Consider the following 23,681-nt stretch of genomic DNA (forward strand, 5'->3'; position numbering starts at 1 on the left):
GCGCCGCGGCCGCGGCCCCGGTAAATCCCCGGGGAGGGCTCGGCCGGGGCGGCCGCCGGTCCCGCCCAGCAGGTGGGTCCCGCTGCCCGCCGCTCCGCCACCGCCCCTGCCCGCCTTCCAGAGGCTCCCCATAGCGGGGGCCGAGCCCTGGGCGGGGCGGACAGGTGCACGCCGCGGGGCGGGGCGGGCCGGGCCGAGGCGCGGCCGCAGGTGCGGGGCGGGGCAGGCCGGCCCCTCCTGTGGGCGGGAGCGGCGGGGCCGGGCCGGGCCGGGCCGGGCTCGGTCAGCCCGCGGAGGGAGGCGGCGCCCCTTTGTCCTGCAGGGCTGGTCCCCGCCGGCCGTCCCGCGTCCCGCTCCGCCGCCTCCCGCTCCGCACGTAAGGGATGAGCCCCCCGTCCTCCCGCCTTCCTCCTCTGTGCTTTCCCCCCGCTCCCAGGCTGGGGTTTCCCTGCAGGCGGGTGTGGGGGGTATCCCTGTGTGCCTCGGTCAGGTGGGGGTCGGGTCCCAGCAGCCCGCCTGAAATCTGGTTTCCTTTCATTCCTTTCATCCGCGGTTCCTGTGCCGTCGGGGACCTGGTAAAGGGCACTCCTGGGGGAGGATTGTGCTGTAAAGTACAAGGTTCAGGGATAGATGTAATGTAAAACTTGGGTTGGTTTTGGCTTTCTTTCTTCTTCTTCTTCAGGGATGGATGTAATGTAAAACTTGGGTTGGTTTTGGCATTCTTTCTTTCTTCTTCTTCTTCTTTTTTTTTTTTTTTTTTTTTTTTTTTTTGTTTCCTTTCTTTAATCAAGGCAATCATTAATATCAATGAAAAATTGAAAACAAAAACTTTTCAAACTAATTTATCTACTTTCACCTTGTGCTAGTCGAGTAACTAAACGGGGATTAGCTGCCGTGAAGGGTATTTATTTGGGCACAGACTTTGTGTCAGCTGCTACATCTCCATTCAGGTATATATTTTGCTATTCCCTACAGTTACCCCAGAGGTATGTGAGATGTGGTCAAACTCCAAGGTGGGGATCTAGTAAAGCCTTGGGAACGCTGTCCCAGAGACTTGTCCTTGGCTCTTCAATGGTAAAACACGGCTCAGAACGCCAGGACCCGTGTCTGTGTGTGACTCTGGCTCTGGCACGGCGGGTTTGTCTCCATAGGCATTTTTCACAGGCAGCTTTGGGAGCCCGCTGTTCTCCGCTGTGGTGTGGAGCTCACAAAGAGCAGCCTGCCCCGCATGCCTGGGCTCGGCGGCTCCCGGGCCTTGAGGAGGCCACCCAGTGTGTGCAGGAAGCTCCCCGAACTTTGCCCCGAGCTGACACGAAGGTCATAACTCGGGCTGACTCAGGAGCATCCCGCTGCCCTTCCCTCGGGGTGTGTGCTGGCAGGTTTCAGGCTGAGGGCTGGTGCTGCTGTTCCTCTTCCTCATTGCTGTCACCGCTGCCTTTTGCTGGTCTGCTGTGTGAAACGGCACAGGTACGGCTTTCCAAGCTCCTGTCTTTGAGTCCATGCTGGCACAGAGTGAGTTAAAAAAGGTATTTTACCTCCCTGTGAAGAGCAGCAGGGAATAAGTCAGTGGCTGAGTGGTGGGTAGCCAGAGTGCTGCTGTTGTTCCCGCACTGCTGAAGCCACTCTGAAGGGGCCGTTCTGTATCTGAGTTTTGTCAGGTGTATGACCAGGAGCTTCTGAAGGGGACTGGCTGGTGGAGCCACTGGGGCAGAGCTGTCCTGTGTTGATGGATCCAAAACACAGATTTAGAAATCCCTACAGCTCTCTTCTGAGAAAGGAGGGAAAGAAGGTGTCTCCAAACTTTGTCCGGTTTGATGACTACTTGGAAACAGCAATACTTGATTATCATTAGCTTCTGAGAATAGCACAGCGTGTTTGGAAATCAAGAAGTGAAGCTTTGGCAGGTGTTTAGTCCATTGCAGTGTGCTGGGTTTGACTCATGGCTGTTGGGTATCAGGTGTTAAAAGAAGTTTCAAAGCAGCTCTGTTGTGCTGAGTGAAAGCTTAGAGAATATCCAGCTTTGTAACAGACAGACCTTATACATTCATGTTTCTGTTACAAAGACAGTAATGCTAAATAATGACAGTCTCTTTATAAAAAGGCTTTGCCACGGTGCTGTGTCACCAAGCCTTTCTGTATGGGAACTGATTCTTCTGAGTTTTCTTGCTAGGTCATGTTTCTCATTGTCTTGCATTCTGTTTCTCTCTGCTATTCTGAGTTGCTGTTACATGTCTCAAGAGCTGTAGCTCCGCTCTCATTTAGGTGTGGTTTGTTTGTTAGCTACATCCAGCTTTGTTAAGGGCATCATTGTGTGAGAACTTTTGTAGTCATTTTCATGTGATTCTTAAATGCAGTTTAATCCTTCCTTATCTTTTGGTGTAGTTCTACTGCCCCATATTGCATCAGCCTTTCATTCTTACAGGCGGTTCTTTGAGCCTGTGTTCACACACCTTGTATTTTGATGATTTCAGACAGTTTCCCTAACTTTTTCCCAACTCTCTTTCGAGTATTTCTGTTGCTTATTGCCAACAAGCTTGGTGTCAATTGGAAGTTTTATGAGTAAGCTATTTACTGATCAAAAATGTGGGGAAAATAATGGAACAGAAAGGAAAAACCTTTTGCAGCCTGTTTCAAATGTACTCCTGGATAACAGATAGCTGCTCCCTAAGAGCCATCTTTAAAGAAGTTAAAATTACTTCATAGTGACTAAACTACTTCCTCAGGTGACTTAGAATAGCAAGATCTTGGTGACAGTTTAAAATATATAGATAACCTGCTCAGGACTATTTCCTTGAACTGTATGTGTGGACTTCTGGGATGATTTGGAATGTGAACAGTAGTGGAAAAAGGGTTAATCAAACTATGTGAGAGCAGCACATTTGGTATTGGGGGATCATTACCATGATCTCCACCTACCTTGTGTGTCAATTTTGTTAAAGATTGAGTTCCTCCTTCAGTGTTTCAATAATGATCCCAGAAGTACTTACACCTGATTTCTTGTGCCCTCTCAGAATGTCCAGCACCTTCAAACCAAATGCTCATATTCTGCTCCATTCTTTTCGTGTTTCCCAAACAGGTGTGACTTCCAAAGACTTGACTTCTCTCCAGGCTGCGATGGGATCAGTCTGGTGGTTGCTGCTGTGCATCCCCATGCTGTCACCCACGTTTGCTGCGGGTGTCACCCGAGTCTATTACCTGGGCATCCGTGAGGTGGACTGGAATTATGCTCCCATGGGCAGGAATGTGTTCACTAACCAGAGCATTGCAAGTAACAGGTAGATTCTCTTCTAACAGGGTTTAATCTGGGGCTGGCTTCGAGCTGTCATTTGATGTGTAATTTAATGCAAGTATTTTGGGGCATCTCAGCAAGCAAGAGACACACTCCCGCAGATTCTGATCTTTATGAGCTTAATGTTTAACTTGTTTTATGCCCCTGTGGTAAAACATGTGTCAGTGGGAAAAGGGATGGTTAGTCTGGAGAGTCCAGAGCCCACACACCAGAGAGAAGTGTATGGAAAACAAACACGGAACAGAAAATAGAGATACAGAACAGATTGTTCTAAAATCCCCCAGATTTTGCAATGCTCTACCCTGGAGTTTCGTTTTGCTTAGTTCCAGCTGGTCATCAGCCTGTTTATCCTGAAGCATGATGACTTTTCATCTTTATATAAATGACTTCCCAGAGCCAGCTTGTTTTCCTTTCAGTGGAATTTCAAGCCTTAGACTTAACGGGACTTCCTGCGTGGGATTTTAGGGGCTGTTTTTGAAAAACGTTTTTGTTTTTCTCACAAAAGTAAATTTGGAAACTGCAATAATTGGTTCGAGTTACTATACAAACAGCGTTTAGGGTTTAGCTTTCAAAACATCAGGCCTTTTTCTTTGGTTGGTGTTTTTTTGTGTGTGGTTTGTTTTGTTTTTTAAAAGGTTTCCATAGCATTTTAAAGGCATTTGTGCTTCTTTTCCTTGCCCTCATTTTCTATGACAAATAGCTGGTATTTTTGACCTGCTCTCACCTTCCATAATAACTAACACTCAGGTTCAGACACCTCCTTCAGAAACAGCACAACGGGAACAGGAAAGGTGCACAGAAACATCAAGGTCTGTCAGTTTAGAAAACTCTCTGTTGTCTGGAGATGCTGTGTAGATGTAAATAAGTTCACAGGAAACACTCCAAAATTCAGGATTGATAAAGATGTTACCACTGACTCCTAAAGTGATCATGAATGCAGTGGATTTTGTTTAGTTTCTCTCATAATGCATGAAGAGAAGGAAATTAAATTCAGGGCCACTGGACTTAAAAGCAATTTAAAAACTTGTCACTGCAAACAATTAGTTAATGGAACCAATTTGTACAACAATTGCAGAAATGAAGCTGCTGGCAATTAGAAAGGGATGAGATGTTGATGTGATTGATAGAGGTAGCAAATTATTTCAAGGAGTTTTTTTTTTTTTCGGGGAGAAATGGACAGTGTGGGGAGAAAGAGGCACATCTGTAAAACAAATAATCTTAAAATCTTCACTGATATTGGCTGCAGAGATGACTTGGCAAAGGGCTGAACTCTGGATTGTATAGCCAGGGCCAAGCCCTGCCTTTTCTTGAATGATGAGGCCAAAGCTGAATATTTGGGTCTCCACTGTTCATTCTCTGAGAGGCACATTATAGTTTACCTCCCTTCCAGGGCTGCTCTACTGCTATGGGAGATCAATCCGAAGGGGAAGTGAGGGAAGTGACCTTGGCTCTCGTTTAGGCTGGTTCCACTAATACCTGAACTGTGATTCATCTCTTATCTATTAAGAATTACCCATAAAGAGCAAATACGCTTGTGAGTTAAACTTTAGTACCTGTATGAGGTTTTAACTCTGGAAGCTGGTTATGTGCTGGGCATGTACCTGCCTGACTTGTCCACCACTCTGGAAGGAATTTGGAAACTGTTAAGTAGAAAATCATCATTCAGACTTCAAATTTTGGCCAGAGAGCTCAGGACTCCACTGTACCTGCATTGTGATTTAGCTGGAAATGCCACAAAGGAATTGAAGTGAGGTTTGAAGAGCCCAGTGAAGGCTGAAGGAGGCATTAGAAAGGTTTTCCCTGTGACACCCATGTGGGATTGTCTGGGAAGCACTGTCCTTCCCATTTCTTGTTTGCAGGGCACAGTTCAGGCTGCACTTTGTCTGTTGGTGAAGAGAGCTGGGACTGAGGTTGTGGCCATGCATGGCTGGCCTAGGGCATCCCAGGGTCCTCTAACGCCAAAGCTTTCAGCTGTACCCTGGAAAGTGGAGTGTCACCATTGTTCTGCTGCAGTATTGACCAGCTGTTGTGTTATAATGATGACTCATAGTGCCTTTCCCTTTGAATTCAACAGCCAGGCCTCAGCATTCCTGCAGTCCGGGAAAGACAGGGTGGGAAGCACGTACAAGAAATCTGTCTATAAGCAATACACGGACTCCACGTACACCACTGAGATCCCCAAACCTGCCTGGCTGGGGTTCCTTGGGCCCATCATCCGAGCAGAAGTGGGGGATACCATTCAAGTACACCTAAAAAACTTTGCTACTCGACCATACACAATCCATCCTCATGGTGTTTTCTACGAAAAGGACTCTGAAGGTAAATGAGCTACTGCCATCATGGAGACAGACTTTTCTCACTGGGGATTTAGGAGTATGCATGGAAGAGGACTGTCCCTAAAGCCCCAGCTGGAAAGCAACTGCCTTTGGGTGCTTGGTAAAGACACCAGGTGTAGGGTTAGCAGGGTCATGGGGCTGGAGTCCTGACCTGGGCCCAGGTTTATTGGTTTTTAGAACCTCCAAAACACTGATCAGCTCTAGAGATTGTAGAGAGAGACTGGTTGTGGGGGCATGGTGCAGAATTGAAGGCAAAGCAGCACCAGGCAGAATGGAAATAATCCTGCTGACTCTGTGCTGGCCAGTTTACTGGGCAAGTTGCCTTAGAGTGGCTCTGTGCCTCAGTGCCTCTTTGAGGAAGTGATGATTAAACAGTATTTCAGCCTTGGGATGGTGAGCTGCAGTTCAGTATAAGGTTACATGTGTAGGCATCTTGGCTCTTTATGAATGGATGTTGTGATTGCTCAATTGTTCTAGGATCCCTGTATCCTGATATGTCCCCCCAGGATCAGAAGAAGGATGATGCTGTTTTCCCAGGAAGGAATTACACCTATACTTGGACTGTTCCTGAAGATCACAGTCCAACTGATGATGACCCAAACTGCCTGACCTGGATCTACCACTCTCATATTGATGCACCAAGGGACATTGCATCTGGATTAATTGGGCCTTTACTTACATGTAAAACAGGTGAAAACACCAAGAGAAAGCAGCTGAGGCCTGCAGTTCCTTAATGTAAAGTTCTTGTGGTATGAATAAGGATAGGATGTGAAGATACTCTGGTGTGCAGCTCCCAGTTTCAGGGGGAAATGCAACTTGGTTAGAGAGAACAGTACCTGAGTTCTAGCTGGATTCTGGTCACTGCATTGTCATTATCCCTTAGTGGTTGGGCAGGTGAGCTTGCAGGCCTCTTGATGTGAGAGAGCTGCTTGAATCCATGTTAAAAGCAGGACTGTTGTCCAAGATCTAGTTTGTGTATTGAAAATATGGTGAGTGGTTGGTTTCAGCAGGAGTGAGAAGACTGAAGGTGTTGTAGTTGGGGCCTGCAGTGGCAGAGCTGCCTGGGAGAGAGAGCTGTAAGGGCAGGGGTGTATTTGGAAAAGGGTGAGCTTGCTGCTCTGTGGTGAGCTGTGAGGATGGTGGGAAAGCATCTGTCTCCAGCTCACGTGGCAAGACTTACTCTGCTACTGCTGTTTTAATCTCTTGCCTGATGTATGATTTTCTGCATGAGTGATTTTCTCCATTCATTCCTCTCTCCTTTCACCTCAGGAGTGCTGACTGGCAGCTCTCAAAGGCGCTCAGACGTGGATGTTGATTTCTTTCTGATGTTCAGTGTGGTGGATGAGAACCTAAGCTGGTACCTGGATGAGAACATTGCATCATTCTGCGCAGAGCCTGGCTCTGTAGACAAAGAAGATGAGGAATTTCAGGAGAGCAACAAAATGCATGGTCAGTGCCACCTCTGTGAGGCCAGTGTGTCTGCTGAGACACTGAGGAGTGTCAGTGCTCCAGGATCCGCTCTGAGATCATGTACTTAGGAAATAATATCTCAGGGACAGGGCAACAACTCCATAAAATAGAAGTATTGTTTTGGGTTTGTCTTTGGCTTGAGTGAGCTTTTATACCCTTTGTTTTAAGAACGAGCTGTGGAGCTGGGCTCTCCAAAGCAGAAGAGGAAGGGGAGTTCTGGTTAGGTCCATCCTCCTGTTGTGTCTGTGCTTTTAATTGCTGGCAGGGGCTCTGAAAATCTATTTTCTGCTCTCTAATTTTGGCTTGCTTGGTTTTGCAGCTATTAATGGTTATGTGTTTGGCAACCTCCCTGAGCTGAAGATGTGTGCTGGGGATTCTGTTTCATGGTACCTCTTTGGGATGGGCAATGAAATTGATGTTCACACAGCCTACTTCCATGGAGAGACACTCAAAATCCGGGGCCACAGGACAGACGTGGCCAGCCTCTTCCCAGCCACTTTTGTTACAGCAGAAATGATCCCCAGGAACCCTGGGAGATGGCTGCTGAGCTGCCAGGTCAATGATCACATACAAGGTAAGGTAGAGGGTGGAATATGTCCCGGACTCTGTGTCCTCTGTTTTTTTCTATACATGATGTACAGTGTGGTAGGGAACAGTGCCTTGGGCATGAAAAATGTCCCCAGATGAGTGGGTGATGCCTTGTCTTGTAAAACTGGGAGTGGGCTGTTACTAATGTGCAGGGCAGCTTTGATGGGGTTGACTTGGCCCATGGTGTGATGCTTGGTACTGCTGAAAGCTGAGAGGAGGCAGTGCCTTGGGAGCTCTGATCCCTGTAAGAGGCACTTGCATGGTAGATCTGAGGACAGCAGAAGACTCTAGTCACTCTCTGTCCATCCTTCCATAACATCCAATATCTAAGGATGGAAGTTCTGCTCACTGACACAAAACTCCTTGCTGTGGAGTGGCCTTCTCCCATCCACATGCCATTTGGAACAGCAGAGGGAAGGTGGGACTGCCCCTTAGGCTGGCTGGAGGGGCTAAGTGAGTGTCCACCCTTGTGTCTTGGGCAGCTGGGATGGCAGCACTCTATGAGGTCCGGCCCTGCTCTCGGCAAGCTGAGGCACCTGGCCTGGATGGGAGAGTTCGGAAATACTTCATAGCTGCCAAGGAGGTGCAGTGGGACTATGGACCCTCGGGGCTCGACCGCCTCAGTGGGAAGCAGCTCAGTGACACAGGCAGGTAAGTGAGAGGCTGCTGGGCTTGGGCAGTGTTTGGAGAGTCTGGCTTCTATCAGGAAGGCTGCTCAGGAAAATGTGGAATTTATTTTTGAAATACCTGCGTGCTGTTCACATGGGGTACATTTCCTGGAAAGGCTGATCACCCCATCTAGAAAGGGAGGCTGCTGTAGCTGGACTGCACTGAGAGCAGTACAGATACCGTGGGGCCTTCCCATGGGAGTGCTGTGGGACACAGCTGTACCCACAAGCAGCAGAAGTCCCAGCAGATGTACAGTGTGAGCCACCACATTTGTCTCTGGGCTTCATTTCTGTTTGTTAACCTAGCATGCCTGACCTAGGAACGGATTAATCTATTTTGGAACTTTTTACTTAGGAACAGATTGTTCTATTTGTGAAATCACTCAAAAAGCCCCTGTTGCAGCAGACACAGGGTGGCAGAGCTGGCCTGCAGATGAGCCTCAGGATGATGTTGCTGCAGGAAGCAATTTCTTTAGGAAATCAGATGCAAGGACTTGGATAGCAGCCCTCCATCCCATGGTCAGGTTACTGGAGTAGCAGTTGAGAGACTCTCCATTCAGTCTTTGACTAACTGAAGGAGAGATTCTTCTCCCTCCACAGAGATTACTTCCCTTCCCTAGTAATCTGTTGGAGAGGATGTACCTTAATCAGATGGAGAAGAGGAAATGTAGAATGGTTAATTATTTACCCAATTCCATGCAGTGAGCCTTGCAGACCTTAGACCTGTGAGCTGGCCTTGTAACTGCATTGCCTCTCCTGCAAGGCTTGGTACTTGTATTTGGTGAGGGTGGTAGTAAAGGAAATAAATACCTTTACAGCTGTTTATTTTAGTTGTGACTTGGGCTCTCCCCAGCTTCTGAAGAGGTTGGAGTTCTAGCACTGCCTTTCCACTGACTGCACTGCAGATTTGTTCATTCCTTCATGCATCTTATGTAGGGATCACACCTGGCTGTAGCCCTGGTTTGTGCCTGAGATGTTTGGTTTTCTGAAATTCCTTTCCCAGGGAATTTTCTGTAAACAAGAGACATGTTTTGGTAATGGCAAAATTGTTTACGTATTTTCACTAGGAGGGAACTTTCTTCTTGATGTTCCTCTGGTCTACCCAATGTGATTGAAGAAGTTTGTCTTCTTGTCACCAATCAAATTGGCCTGTGTTGAATAGTATAAAAGGGAAGACACTTCCTGAGAATAGAGGAGTCATTCTCAGCCTTCTGTAGTCAGAGTCTTTGTGTGGTTGTGGTGTACTACAGCATCACCTGGCAGGCTCACCTGGGAGAGGGCTGTGTGCTACAGGTGCTCCCTGAACACACAGGTGGATGAGTCTGTAAGGGCAAAAAAGCTTTGCAGAGTCAAAGCTGTGCTTGTTCCAAACTAGAGTTGCTGTCCTTGTCTGAAATACTGCTTGATTTGGAGATACTGATGGCCTTGAGCAGGGGAACGGGGCTGATTTTTCTATGATGTGACCTGACATTTGCTTTTTACATTTAGTCCTGCTGAACAGTACTTCAAGCGTAGCCTCTACCGAATTGGGGGTGTCTATTGGAAGGCAAAGTATGTGGAATATACTGATGAGAGCTTCCGTGAGGAAAAGCAGCAATCAGAAGAAGAGAAGCACCTTGGAATACTTGGTGAGAATCATCCCCTGTTAGTGTCTGTGAGAAGGATGCTGATGCTGGGAGTGGCAGGTGGCTGTACCTGCCTGCTCATTTAGAATGGCAGGAAGGGGCATGAGAGATGCTTCACAACAGTCACATCTGAGAGCAAAGGGAACAGGCCAAGGTGCAGGGTGGTAGAATGGACAGAATCACTTCAGGGGTCATTCCAGAGGTGTTCCAGAGGTAAGGGCTGTGGGACACAGTATAGTATGTGTGACTAGAGCTAAACAGATCACAGCAACAGCTCCTGGTTATGTGTTTTGTCTGAGCCCCTTCAAGGCATGCAGCAAACCCCATGTTCACACAGAGAGCTTTCTCTCCTGGGTGGGTGCTTGGGGACAGGCATGGTAAAGATTCATAGCTCCTCTCTGGCTAGCTGGGTCACGGGCTTACAAGTCTAGTGGGCTTGGAGCACCTCACACCTCTGAGACACGTTTTGGGTGGCTGATGGGGCCTTACATAGCTGGGAGAGAGATGTGGGCCTATCCTGAGAGCATTCCAGCACATCTGGCAGTTCTGTTATTTCCCTGTGTGAAGGAGTGATGCCTCTCTGAGTTCTCCTGTGGACTCACACTACTTTCAGACAATCCTTGCCAGCCCCTGCTCCCACTGAGCTGCCTTCAGCAGCAACAAGGCCCGGCCATCTGCTGGCTCTCATCTTTGGCCCTGCAGCTCGGAGGAAGGTGCCCTGTGTGCTTTGGCTTGCCTGATGGCCCGGGGAAATGCTCTCTGATGTGCTGATGTGCTCTCTGCTGTATTCTAGGTCCGGTGATCAAAGCTGAAGTTGGAGACACCATCCTAGTGACATTTTTTAACAAAGCCTCCTGGCCCTTCAGCATCCAGCCACATGGAGTGTCCTATGGGAAGGCATCGGAAGGGATGTGGTACCACGATGGTTGGTGGATCCCTTTTCTTGAGTACACCCCCATCAGAGGTGCTGGGTATTTGGTTGACACAAATGAAGTAAAGCCTACTCTGAAAGTAGCTGGTGAGAAGGTGTAACCCAGTTTGTGCAGGGACTCTGGAATAACCCTGTAAATCCCTGTTTTAAAGGGCTGTCCCAGAATGGGGTTTCTGTGGCGCCACTGCAGAACTTCACGTACCGCTGGACTGTGCCAAGGCATGTGGGGCCCACGCCCAGCGACCCTCCCTGCCTCACCTGGATGTACAGCTCTGCTGCCAACCCTATCAAAGACTCCAGCTCAGGCTTAGTGGGGCCTCTGCTCATCTGCAAGTCGGGCACTTTGGATGACAACAACAAGCAGGTAAAGGGGTTTTCCTGTCCTGTTCCTACCTAAGGGGGTTTTCCTGCCCTGTTCCTACCAGGTTTTTGCTTTTGTGTAGGGAAAGGAGGCATCAGCAAAATGTTAGGGAGCATATTAAGAGCAAATGTGCAGTAGTGTAAGTGCAGGGGAGTCAAATCAAAGCCTTGTGCTTGGCCAAGTTAATGCTGGTACAGCTTGTGCCCAGATCTTGCCCGGGAAAGGTTAGTACTGTTCTGGGCTCTCAAGAGCTGCCCTCAAAAGAATTCCTGAACTCTGCTTTTAACTCACAGACAAACTTTGCTGAACTACTGTACCTTGGAAAAGTTACCTTACAGGTAACTCTTGTTCTCAGGCTTCTGTAGCAGGCTGCTTTCAGACAGGCCCATGGAAAAGTCCTTGCAGTCCCAGAAACACTGAAAAGACATTTTTGCTTACAGGTGTTCTGCTTGGGTGAAATCTCAATGCTTTGAGGTTGGGGGTCAGGCTCATTTATTCTGCCAGAGAAGTTAATTTTCAAGCAGGGCTGGCTACAAAAAAGCATGTGAAAATCCATGACAGTCTTAGGCTTTTGACAGAGAGGTGAGACATGAAGGGCAGCCAGAACTTCCTCTTGGAATTTCACTCAGGAGTAGTCTATTCCTGGCAGTAAATCTAGGGAAGAGAGTAAATTGATATCCCTGGGGAGGTACCAGACAGAGGATCAGAGCCTTGTTAAAGACAGCAGAGGGTAAATGAAATGTCACTACTCAGGGAGCAGTGACAGGTCTGGGGATTGCTGCCCTCAGAGCCTTCCTGGGGGAGATCACATTCAGTGGGGACACCGTGTGACTTAGGAATGCAGAAGAAATCAACATGCTGCCCAGAGTGGAGTGGATCCACTGAGCAAAGAGGATTGGGAATACATACAGCCCTTGAGGAGCTGTGATAATGATAAACATGGGCAGATATTGGAACAGTGTAAGCCAAAGAGACAGACCTTTGTAAATGTAAGACAGGGAAAAATCACCTGGGGTGGCAATTCTGGCTCCACAGTCTCAAGCAAACCTTTAAAGCATGCTCAGTTGTGGAAGGTGTGGCCACTCTGCTATACCTGTGTCCTGCAGCTTGGGAATTGCTCACCTTCTCAGCTGCCTGTGTGCTGCTGGGGACAGTGACACCAGTGAGGAGAGTCTGGACACCATCACAATGTTCTTTCAGTGGGGAAACACCATGCATTTCTTAGGAGAATTAACACTCTCAAGAATTTAGGGTAATTAAAACATCCCCAATCCAGGCCTGTGATAGGAGGCAGAAGGGATGTGGTGTGGTCATCAGCTTGTCTTGTGTCTGGGCTCTGGTCTTGGGTCTGGTTTGGAGATACACTTCAGGCGTGGGGGAGGAAGGGGGCACTGACTTCATGGCCGTGGCAGAGTTTTGTTTGTTTTATTTGTGGGAAATACCATGAAAAATAGTGGTGCTTTTTGTGAAATAGAGGAATGTTCAACATGAGTAAAGAGTCAGAGTCTTGTCCCTCAGTGAGCCATGTTTTAAAATAAAGGGGAATATAAGAGCAAAGCAAAAAAGCTTTAACACTAAGGATAGTTAATTGTTGCATTTTAAAAGTTAACAACCATCATTGTAATTATAGAAAGGGATCGACAAAGAATTTTTTCTTCTCTTCAACGTGTTTGACGAGAACCTCAGCTGGTATTTAAATGCCAACATAAAGTACTACTTGAGGATGGAAGAGACATCTGTGAAAAAGGATGATGCCTTTGAGGAATCCAACAGGATGCATGGTATGGTTGGATGCTGCTCTTATGACAGCAGGGATGAACCTGCAAAGCACGGGCTGATGTTCACCTAAAGGCTGAGCTGGGGGCTGGAAGGGCTGTGTGGTGTTGGCCTGGAATCAAGCCAGGCTGGAGGCACCAGGTGAGACATAGACAAGCAGCACAGCTGTCTGGAGAAGTGTGCTCTCAGTGTATTCAGGGGTGAATTACAAACAGCCCTTCTTCTGACTGGCAGGCCTGTCCCACAAGTACAGTATGCTCAAAATCTCCTGGCTAACACCTGCCTACAAGAGAGTTAACTGCTTTCTCCTTTCCAGCCATCAATGGACTTATGTTTGGTAACTTGCCTGGGCTGGACGTGTGTGAAGGAGACAAAGTGTCCTGGCACCTGCTGGGCTTGGGCAGCGAAGCAGATGTGCATGGAGCTGTGTTCCAGGGAAACACCTTGCAGATAAACGGGATGAGGAGAGATTCAGCCAGTCTGTTCCCCCACACGTTTGCCACTGCTGTCATGCAGCCTGATAACAGCGGTGAGTGCCTGCACAGCTGACTGGGCAGATGGAAGAGTCTCCCACTGTGGTATTTGCTCCTGTGGCAGATTCTCTGGCATGGTATGAACTCTTACAGGGTGAGCTGTGCTACTGGTGCTTGTTGTATAAGAAAGCTTCCTTAGAGCTGATTTGTGTAGGACTTTGTTGTGCCATTCCTGCTTGATTTCTCCAATGACTCCTTTTAACCTTGGTGTGTGACAACCAAGCTCCCTAAGCACCACAGAGATATACCAAGCACACACTGACACCGGTCAGGGAGGCAACTGATGTCCTTGTTCATCCTGCCTCCCTCAGGGACTTTTGAGATCTACTGCCAGACGAGCAATCACTACCAGTCTGGGATGAGGCAACAGTACAACGTTTCCAAGTGTGGGAAGACGGGCACTGGCTCTGCCCGTCGCTACAGGGGAGTGAGGACATTCTACATCGCGGCGGAGGAGCTGGTGTGGGACTACGCGCCCGACCGCAGCTGGGAGAGGGAACGCCACAACCACTCTGCAGAGAGGTAGAGACCACCTTCTGGGGAAGCCTGTGCCTTCCCAGGTGTCCCAGCAGACCCTGGTGGAGCCTGTTGGGTGTCTTGGCTGCCCTGTGACCTGGTGCGTATGGTGGTGGTGCTGCTAATGGGAGCGCAGCCCTCCATGTCGTTGTGCCCTCCTTTGCAGCCCAAGCTGGCTCTGGGAAAGCCCTTTCAGCTTATGAACCCCCTGACATAAGTTAGTTGTTTGCTCCCCGTGAGGTTTTGGTTATCTCAGCACTCCTTCTGCATCTCTCAGCTACGCTGACGTGTTTCTGAACAACGAGAACGGACTGCTCGGCTCCAAGTACAAGAAAGCAGTTTACAGGGAGTACACGGATGGCACTTTCCAAACCCCCAAGGCCAGGATAAGTGGTGATGAGCACCTAGGGATACTGGGTAAGGATGTGTGCAGGGGGTTCACCTTCCTCACACACAGCAATGGGACTGGGGCTCTAAAGCTGAAGTGGTTCACAACTGTAATCTGAAGGCTCACTGGATATTTAGGCATCTGCTGTGTATATAAGTGCAGAAAAATTGGGACTGTCTGCTACTCACATCTGCCACCTTGGAGACAGGAGTTAGAAGAGTCCTGTGCACAGCTTGTAGGAAAGCCTGGGCATTTCCACTGGCTTTTGCACCAGTGTTCTGTTGTGGCTTGGGTAAAGCGTGTTTCAGAGCTGCATTTCTCTGAGTATGGGACAGAAACAACCACTGACTTCAGAGGGGTCTGAGAAATAGAGGGGAGAATCTGTAGCTGCCAGAAATGCTTCTGGGGCAAAAGCAGGCAACTTTGGGAAGTGGAGGAGCATTTTGCACTGATGAGTGGAGGTCTGTGGAGACAGAACTCTGTGTTATGAACCCAAGGCTATAAGTGATGTCAGGGCAGCCAGGCTGAGGAGCATCTGCCACTCAAAATAGGCTGCAGCTCTGATTGGTAACACTGTCATGCTCAGCTGAATATTACCATGTTTTTTGAAACCAATAGCAAGGAGTGATCAAATGTGACATTTAGCATAACAGTATTCAGAAATCAAGCCTTAGCTGTGCTGGGCCCAGTTAAGATGTGTAACCACCTTCATTGTCCTCATTGTGAGTATCAGTCCAGTTTCCTAAGACTTGGATTGGGACTGACATCCAATTCTCTTTTTGGGAGGTAGAGAAGAGGAAGGGGAACATCATAAATATTGTAAGGTAATATTTCTGGAGAGAAGATATTGAAAGAGGGGGAGGGAATATCCCAGGAGATGTGCTGATGGATTTTGCTGGTCTCAGAGTACACTCTTCCTGTCTCAAGGCCCTTTTCTGTGGGCGGAAGTGGGCGACATTCTCAACATCGTGTTCAAGAACAACGCCTCGAGACCCTACTCTATCCATGCACACGGGGTGCTGGAGCAGCAGGCTGGGCATCCCCAAGTGGCAAACCCTGGTAGGTCCCTGTCTCTAGCTGCATTCCTGTGTGGGCTCAGGCAGCTGATTTTATCCCAGAGCCAGACTGGTTTCCTTAAAGCAGCCTCAGATGTCTTGGTTTTGTTACATTAAAGTGCTGGAGCTGGACAGTAACTGGTCTTTCAGGTCCAGGACAGTTTTGGTGATACCATCTGGGTGGGGATGGCAGCCATCTGGGACATGTGTGCAGCCTTATCCCCCCCACACTGAGTGCGGCCTCTCTTTGGGAAGGGGAAGGTGATGGCATGTGACAGCTCAGCTGGTCCTGGGATGAGGGAGCCTCTTCTTTGGGATGCATGAGTGCAATACTATGAAAACAGCATGAAATGGGAGAAATGCACAATTGCTTGCTGGGACCTGACTGAAATGGCCACTTTGTCTCATGATCCAGATGCCAGTGTATTTAATTTTTGGTCCCCTCCTGTTGCAGCAGCCCTCTCATTAGAGGGTAAAAATGAGCCAAGGCACAGACTTCTTGTTAAACACAGCGTAAGAGGGGTCCTGGTTTATTCCTCTTCATGGCTTAGTCATCTTAACTCCAACTATTCGCCGACTCTGGCTGTGGCCAGCTCCTTCTGTAGGTTTCCCTTGCAGCCTCTGGCTTCTACTTATTTCCTGCTAAACTTTGACTACATATATTAGTTTGCAGGCTTTTACCCAGCTGGACTATGACTGCAGGTTCCAGCAACAGGCTTTAACTGCAGACCCAGACTGACCCCACAGCAGTGATTCTCTTTCCCCAGGATTCTGCTTCATGATTTTCTCCTTCATGCTTCTCAAGGTTTCTCCTCCATGATAATCCTGCCCTTACCAGCTAACTCCCTCTTTTATCTCACTCATCCTTACTGGATATAGCTGTTACTCATCAGGGGTGAGGCTGTACTGGTTAATTAACACAGCTGTTACTTATCAGGGGTGAGGTCACCTGTATTCCCTTCTCCTACACCCTCCAGCTGGCTCAGACTGTTCAAGCCACAGTCAGGCTACCAGCCAGATCCTGTCTTTATGAAATGGCTGCTAATATGAAAAAAAGGGTAATTTTAAACCTCAATTTGAATCAGCATCATAAGTTCACTTCAAAGAGAAAAAATATTATCTTAAGCTCCGTCTGAATAATCATTGCGTGATCATTTCCATGGTCAGGTCCAGTCTCAAAAGCAGCAGATAAACCTGCATTGTGCTGGTACCAAGACAGTGTTTACATCCTGTGACCCCTCTGTCTTGCTCTGAGAGGAGGACTTCCATCCTGTTTTGTGTTTGGGGAAGGCAGATGCAATCTCTGGCAAATACAGAATTGAATTTGGTCTTTGTAGACAGGATTTTCTTTTTTCATTTGGTTTTGCTGCTGCTTAGTGAGTGGGTGTGTCAGCTGGTGCACGGTGCTGTTCTATCCCTCAGGTGACATTGTGACGTACCGCTGGGAAGTTCCTGAGAGATCTGGTCCAGGGCCAAATGATTCAGCCTGTGTTCCTTGGATCTACTACTCTGCAGTGGACCCAGTAAAGGTAAAATAAAAGTTATAACCAGAAAAGCCTAATTAGACTAGTTTTTTACCTTGTTTAGAAAACAATATGTGTTGGGTACAACTTAGAGATTGGCCCAGCCCAGAGGTGGAAGAATCACCTGGTAACATCTCCAGTCTTCTCCTTGGAGAGGAAATCATCTGAATTTGTTCTGATGCCTGTCCTTATTTTTTCCTAACAAATCTTCATAAAACAATTCCACTGTCTCTCCTTGGTACTAACCTTCCTCCAGTTATTTGTAGGCTATTAGAACATCTCCCAGTTGGTCATGGTTTCTACTGGTGGGAGCCATAAGGCTAATCTACAGAAAGGCAGAAATTGTCCAAAATAAACTTCATTAATAAAGCAGGCAGATTTTATCATTGCTAGAAGTGTCATAGCACTAATTTCACAGGGCAACAACCTGAAGGATCCTACAATAAACCATTGCATTCAACCCAGAAATAAAGGCCTTCTTATCTCAAGTTGCAGATGTTTTTGCAGTCACTGAGTGGAAAATACTTTGATACCATCCATATTTATGACTTTTGGATTTGCATTTAGAAGAGCACATACAGTTCCTGTTCTTGTGCTTCAGGGGCTGATGCTCTCCAAGAATACTTTACAGCAGCACTGGTTGTTTTAGGTGGGATGATGCAGGAATAGAAAATGATTCCTGAAAGGCAAAGAACTGTGCATAGAAGTGGGTGAGAAGGTCTTTGCCTCAGAGCTCTCCTTCCTTCTGATTAGGATATGTACAGTGGGCTGATCGGGCCCCTGAAGGTCTGCCGGAGAGGGGCCCTGCGGTCCAGTGGGGCCAGGAAGGATGTGAAGAGGGAGTTTGCTCTGCTTTTCCTGATTTTTGATGAAAATCAGTCCTGGTACTTGGAGGAGAACGTGGAACGTTTCAGTAAGGGGAATGACAAGATCGACCTGCTGGATGAGAAATTTGTGGAAAGCAACAAAATGCACGGTAATGTTGGTGTTGATTCTGCAACCTCTCTAAGTAGGGAGCCTGACTTGTAGTGAATGTCCTCATCCACTTCCATTATCCGTGGTACAAACAGAATTAAACTGTCTGTTCTCCATGTTACAGCACACCTACAGCCAAAATCTTTGATCTGCAGAGAAGGCTGATCTGGCTGTCCCTGTAAAGAGGAATAGCAACATCCTGGCCAGAGGTTAATCTCTGATATGTCTGAGTGACTCAGAAAAGGAAATAAAATCAAGCATGAAATTAACTTGTCAGATAAATTTAATTCTGTTTGTCTTGGGGACCATCAGAGTAGGTTAGACATCAAATTAGTTTTCTGAGCTATGTGGCTGCAAGATGTGGCTCAATTGTTTTAGCTGTTTTAGGTTACTTCTACCATAGAAGGATGAATACATTTGTTTAAATTAGCGTGTTATTTATGTTAGTTTCTCTGTATATTATATCTACAATACCCTCAGCAAAACAGATTCCTTGACACTTGTGGAGATAAGAATCTGAGCATTTTGTGTACTGTCATTACTACTGGTTTTGTATGGGTGAGATAAAGAATCTCCAAATATATGTCCATGAAGGTGTAATTGTTAACCCAGTATTACAGCTAGCAAAACCAGCATGCTGAAGTTAGATACTTGTTTTAGGCTACACAGAATGTCCAGGGCAGACCTGGGAGTAAAAACCTGGTGCTCTCCCTTCAGATTCTGCCTCTTTCCATCTTATTCCCTTTGTTGTCATCTGAGCACAAGAGTCTGTGTATGTGTGCCATAGCAGTCAGTTCACACACTTGATCCTTCTCCTGCATGTGCAGTCACAGCAGGATTCCTTCCAGCTGTGCTAGTTGAGAGGTAAAGTCCTGCCGTGCAGGGATCATACAGGTGGTTGGAATGTGATGTGTGTGGCAGCCTGAGGCACAGCACCACAAGGCTGCCCACTGGCAGGATTTACCCCTTTGCAGTGTTCATCAAGGAAATTATTCAGACATTTATGTGTATGTAGGTAGATACCTGTTTCTCCATTGGGCTGAAAATGCCATTTTTATGCATTTTGACTTCTAGAAGCAGCTACTTGTGCTGGCTGACTGCAGATTTTCAGCAAAGGTAGTTTTTGAGATTTATTTGAGGCTTTGAGTGCAAGTCACTTGTCCTGGCTGTGAGCAAGTGGATAAGTGGCTGAGCTGGGGGGACTGTCCTGTGGGGGACACTAGCTGCTGATACACTGGGTGCTGTATGAGCTTTGTAGCCTGTAATTTGCCACCTTCCTCTGAGGAGGTGCAGCACCCATTCAATGTCTCTAACAGCCTTTCCTCCTCTGTGTTACTCCCTGCACAGCAATCAATGGCAGGCTCTATGCCACCTTGCCTGGGCTGACCATGCACCAGGGAGAGAGGGTGAACTGGTACCTGCTGGGAATGGGTCATGAGGTTGATGTCCACACAGTCCATTTTCATGCTGAGACCTTCATATACAAGGTAAGAATATCTGCTGATGGTAAAGCAGATACTGACCACCGATATCACCACTTTTACTTGACTCTGTATTAGAATGTTTTTTTTAATGACTCTGCAGAAACTTCACCCAGCGAGGAAAACGATGTAGTTTTACATATCCCTGTCTGATTCCCTGAGCCTCTGTGTTGTGCTGAGATGTCCAGCTTAATCCTTGTTAGGGTTAGGCATTATAAGATTGTTTGCTTTCCAAGCTGCAGCCCTAGAGCTGCTTTTTGAAAGCTTTGGGATTTTTTGAACATTAAAAAGCTGAAGTGGTCCCCAGCAACACTGGCAGAATTTGGTTTCTGAGAAGATGCATTGAGCACTGCAGCTAATGGCCTCTCTTTTCTGACAGAATGGCAAAAGCTACAGAGCAGATGTTGTGGATCTGTTCCCTGGGACCTTTGAAATGGTGGAGATGGTGGTTGGGAACCCTGGGACATGGCTGCTTCACTGTCACGTGTCTGATCATATCCATGCTGGGATGGAGATCCTCTTCACTGTCCTGCCTAGAGGAGGTAGGGAGCTGTCACAGTAAAACATCCAGCAGCACTTCCTGCTACTGCTGTGAAATTCTGAGTGTTTGTATTTCAACTCTCTTACATACTACAAAAAGACAGTTAATGAAGCAGATAATTACTTAAGTGTTATTAAATCATGATGTTCCCTTTAAATATGGTAATACCTGGAGCTGTAGTTAAAAAACAAATTGTTTTCTCGAGTTTACATTACCTATGTTGTTATTCTGAATTTGATTTTTAGCTTGTGTCTGAATTGCCATGTTCAGCTCTCAGTTTTTACTGTGTTGTTTTTGTTTTTTTTTCCTTGCTCTTACTGAGAACTGGAAGGTGCTCAGAGGTGAGTGACTCTCAGTACTGGGTTAGGCTGTAGTGGAGTCCACATAATGATGTGGTTTTAGATGTATTACCAAAACAGTGAATGCCCCAGTGTTTCTGCTGTGGGTGACCAGTGTCTGCCCAGTGTCAGGGCCATCTCTGTTTCTCCCTCAGCCCTTTCTTTTGAAGGCCGGAAAGGGTTGTGCACTGGGACTGGGGCTGCCTCTGAAGCAGGTGATAGAAAAATTCTATTTTCTCCTGTAGAGAGGGAAAACATGGACAGGACAAAGGACAGCCTGCTAGTCCTGGAAAACCATGCTGCCTCTGGATCTGATCCTTGCCAGATGTGTTGTGTTCTGGGCTTTGCCTTCTCAGCCAGCACCTTCTGACCCTCCTTTTGTTTCCTTTCAGAGTCAGAGCTGGAAGACTTGACTGCCACCCCAGGTACGGTGTGTACAGCACTGCCAAACCCTGTCTGTGGGAAGGGGAGAGGGCAGATCCCTGAGCAGTACAGAGGTTTGGATCTGTGTAAGGGGAGGGAGGAACACACACAGCACAGCTCTACTGTGCCAGCCTGGCAGTGCCTTGGTGTGAGACCTTGCTTTAGTAGATAACAGGGAGGGCACCAGTCTGGTGATAGAAATAAGGAACTTGGGCTGGTTAGGCTTGTTTGCCTGTGCTAGGTGGAAAAGATTAGTGAACTCACACCCTGTTGTGCCTGCTGTGTATAGATTCAGATTCAGAGTGTGAGCTTAGGTAGTGGCAAGATTTAGAGGAGGGTGCCTGGGATGGATTGTCCTCCCTCTTTGGACTGTAAATGACCCTGTGGTTTAGGGAAGTTTCACAATCACCTCTACAAGCTGAAGGGATGGAGTCAGCTTGCAAACAAGCACATCTGCCTTCTGCTCTGACATTCCCCCAAGAAAAGAGCCCAAGCACGTGCCTGGAGGTTTTTTTTTTTTTTTGGGTGTTGTAAAGAACAGATGTGAGAAGACATTTGCTTGAGCAGTGCAGGGAGAAGGGAGTAGTAGATACAATCCCTTTGAAATTGTCTGTGGTAGAAGTCTGCGTAATGTACACTGGTGGTTTATTTTTCTGATTCTTCATCTTTCTTCACAAGTCCATTTTTCAGCTGCTGTAGGAAATTCAGCTGAGCTGATTTGAGAGCTTGTTCAGGCCAGCTACAAATGCAGCTACCTACCTATAACTCAGCAGGCTTTCTCAACTGTTATTTCAGTAATTTTCTCCCCAACATTTTCCTCACTCAAAATGGACAAACCAGAAGAGGAGTAGGAAATATGTGAGAGCAGTAGTGATAATATTAAATAATTTGGGTTTATACCACGTGCAGATACCAGCTTGTGTGTTCTCACCAGGCAGAAACCTTGGCCAACAATTGTTGCCTGAGCAGACAGCCCCTTCTCACAGGAGGTGGCTGCTGCCTCTGTGTGGAGGCACAAGCAAGCACAGGATCTTGGTGACTCTCCATGGGCATGGCTGAGTGAGTGCACTCAGTGGTGTGTAGGACAGCAGCCATGGGCACAGGGAGCACGGACTGGGGCAACTTGCAGCAGCCCCACCCTGGACACATATTCTCATCTCTGGGCTGGGGACAGCAGGAGCTGACTGGGCTGGACACCTGTGAGACACTGTCAGGTTCTGAGGTGGGAACCATCCATCTCAAATCTCTATGTGGGCTCAGGGATGAGGGTCTGACATATGAGTAGCACCAGGCCCTCCTTTGAATCATTGAATCATTAAGGTTGGAAAAGACCTTTAAGATCATCAAGTCCAACCATTAACTCAGTGCTGTCGTGTCTACCACTGAAACATGTCTCTAAGCTCCATATCTACACATCTTTTGAATGTTTCCAGAGGTATAGATTCCACTACTTTACAGCATGTTTTTCCTAATGCTCCTCTGTTGCATTTCTTGCGGCCTTTCAGTTCTCGTATTGCTGGCTCTCGTTGAAAATACCTTTCTGTTTGTCTCTCAGGGTTGCCGTCTGAGGATGAGGATGAGTCCCACAAGCTGATGCTTTTTGGATCTAAGGTGACCCAAGGGCAGATAGAGGCCACAGTCATCTCTCTGGCTGTGGTAGGAGTCCTGCTGCTCCTGGCTGCTGGCGTCCTCCTGGGAGCCGTCATCCGTCTCGAGAGGCAGAGGAAGTTACGACGCAATCGGAGATCTATCCTGGATGATGGATTCAAACTCATGTCTCAAAAGAATTCTGGTCTCTGAAAGACATGTACAAACATTCTGAGTTGTGTGCTTGGAGCAGGGGCTGGATTCTTGTCCACAGCAAGGATTTTGGGGCAACATTTCAATTGTGCACTGTACTTCTAGAAGCTGAGGAGGGAAAGATGGAGCCCTGACCTCTTCATGTATTCTCCTCAGCCCTCTGTAAAGAAAATCCAGGAGAGATCCAAGGATCCTTTGGACTGACTGAAGACAAGTAATGATTAAAAAAGGTCCTTCTGGAGTACTCTCCTTCCCCAAGGAAGAGAGGGGACATTTTTCTTCTCTCCAGAACAGCTCCTTGGTCTTTTCTAGCAGAATAGCTTAGGCCAGATTCCAGTCTTGCTCCATTGCCAAATTGGGGATTGTCTCACAAGAAACTGTGAACCATTTGTGTAATTAATTTAAAGGAAATAATATTTTCAGTTTTGTGAATCAATGAAGAATACAGAAAAAAAAAAGATTGTTATATTAGAGTTGGATTGCTGTTTTTGATGAGTAAGTGTGCAGACAGTAATTCAGGGCACTGCATACCACTGTGACAACCCCATCAAGGACCATGGCAAGCTGTGCCTCACTGTCAGCCTTGTTGTGACACATCCTTTTCCTCTTTGCTGGGGGCAGACTGGGAGTGGGTGGTGGATTCTGTAGCTCACCTGTGAGCTGTGGTGGGCATCTTCCAGCATCAGTTATGTCCACACATGTCACCATAACATCCTGTGTGTGCCCACACAGTCCATTGCCCCGTAGGTCAAGTACCAAGCCTTTCCCTCTGAAATATGTGTCCAGCTCCCTCCTCTGAATGTCCATTTCCCAAATGGATGCAGATTAGTGCTTCCATATTTCTGTTCCTGGTTTTCAAATGGAAAGAGCATAAAGGCAATCTGTTCTGGGTGGCTTTCAGAGGCAATTCAAACAGCTAAGTGGCTCTAATTACAAGGGACTGCTGCTGGGCTCCTTAGGTATAACAGCACCATTTTCTTTAGAACAGTGGTTATCACATACTTAATCATGTTCAATTCATATCAAGCCCCTGCATATTTCCAGCTGCCTTTTCCTTTGGCAGT

At 47.3% G+C, this 23,681-nt stretch overlaps 1 protein-coding gene across 2 annotated transcripts; it reads left to right on the plus strand.

Annotated features, from left to right (window-relative positions):
- The first annotated feature begins 34 nt into the window (after window positions 1-34).
- On the plus strand, window positions 35-23,099 carry HEPH (hephaestin). 2 transcript variants are annotated; one of them, XM_083883790.1, is made up of 21 exons: window positions 35-72; window positions 3,077-3,275; window positions 5,364-5,608; window positions 6,103-6,315; window positions 6,895-7,074; window positions 7,415-7,669; window positions 8,166-8,334; window positions 9,840-9,979; window positions 10,770-10,901; window positions 11,060-11,271; window positions 12,899-13,049; window positions 13,361-13,573; window positions 13,889-14,099; window positions 14,371-14,510; window positions 15,409-15,540; window positions 16,959-17,065; window positions 17,813-18,035; window positions 19,382-19,521; window positions 19,895-20,057; window positions 20,787-20,819; window positions 22,373-23,099. In XM_083883790.1, the coding sequence occupies exons 2-21, from the start codon at window positions 3,115-3,117 to the stop codon at window positions 22,615-22,617; spliced, it is 3,465 nt and encodes a 1,154-aa protein (XP_083739916.1). In that variant the 5' UTR covers window positions 35-72; window positions 3,077-3,114; the 3' UTR covers window positions 22,618-23,099. The 2 variants fall into 2 exon arrangements, with proteins under 2 accessions (XP_083739916.1, XP_083739915.1); XM_083883789.1 differs by lacking the exon at window positions 35-72 and adding an exon at window positions 306-376.
- Window positions 23,100-23,681: the final 582 nt, after the last annotated feature.

Source organism: Zosterops lateralis (assembly GCF_965231275.1).
Source record: "Zosterops lateralis genome assembly, chromosome: Z".
Taxonomy (NCBI): domain Eukaryota; kingdom Metazoa; phylum Chordata; class Aves; order Passeriformes; family Zosteropidae; genus Zosterops; species Zosterops lateralis.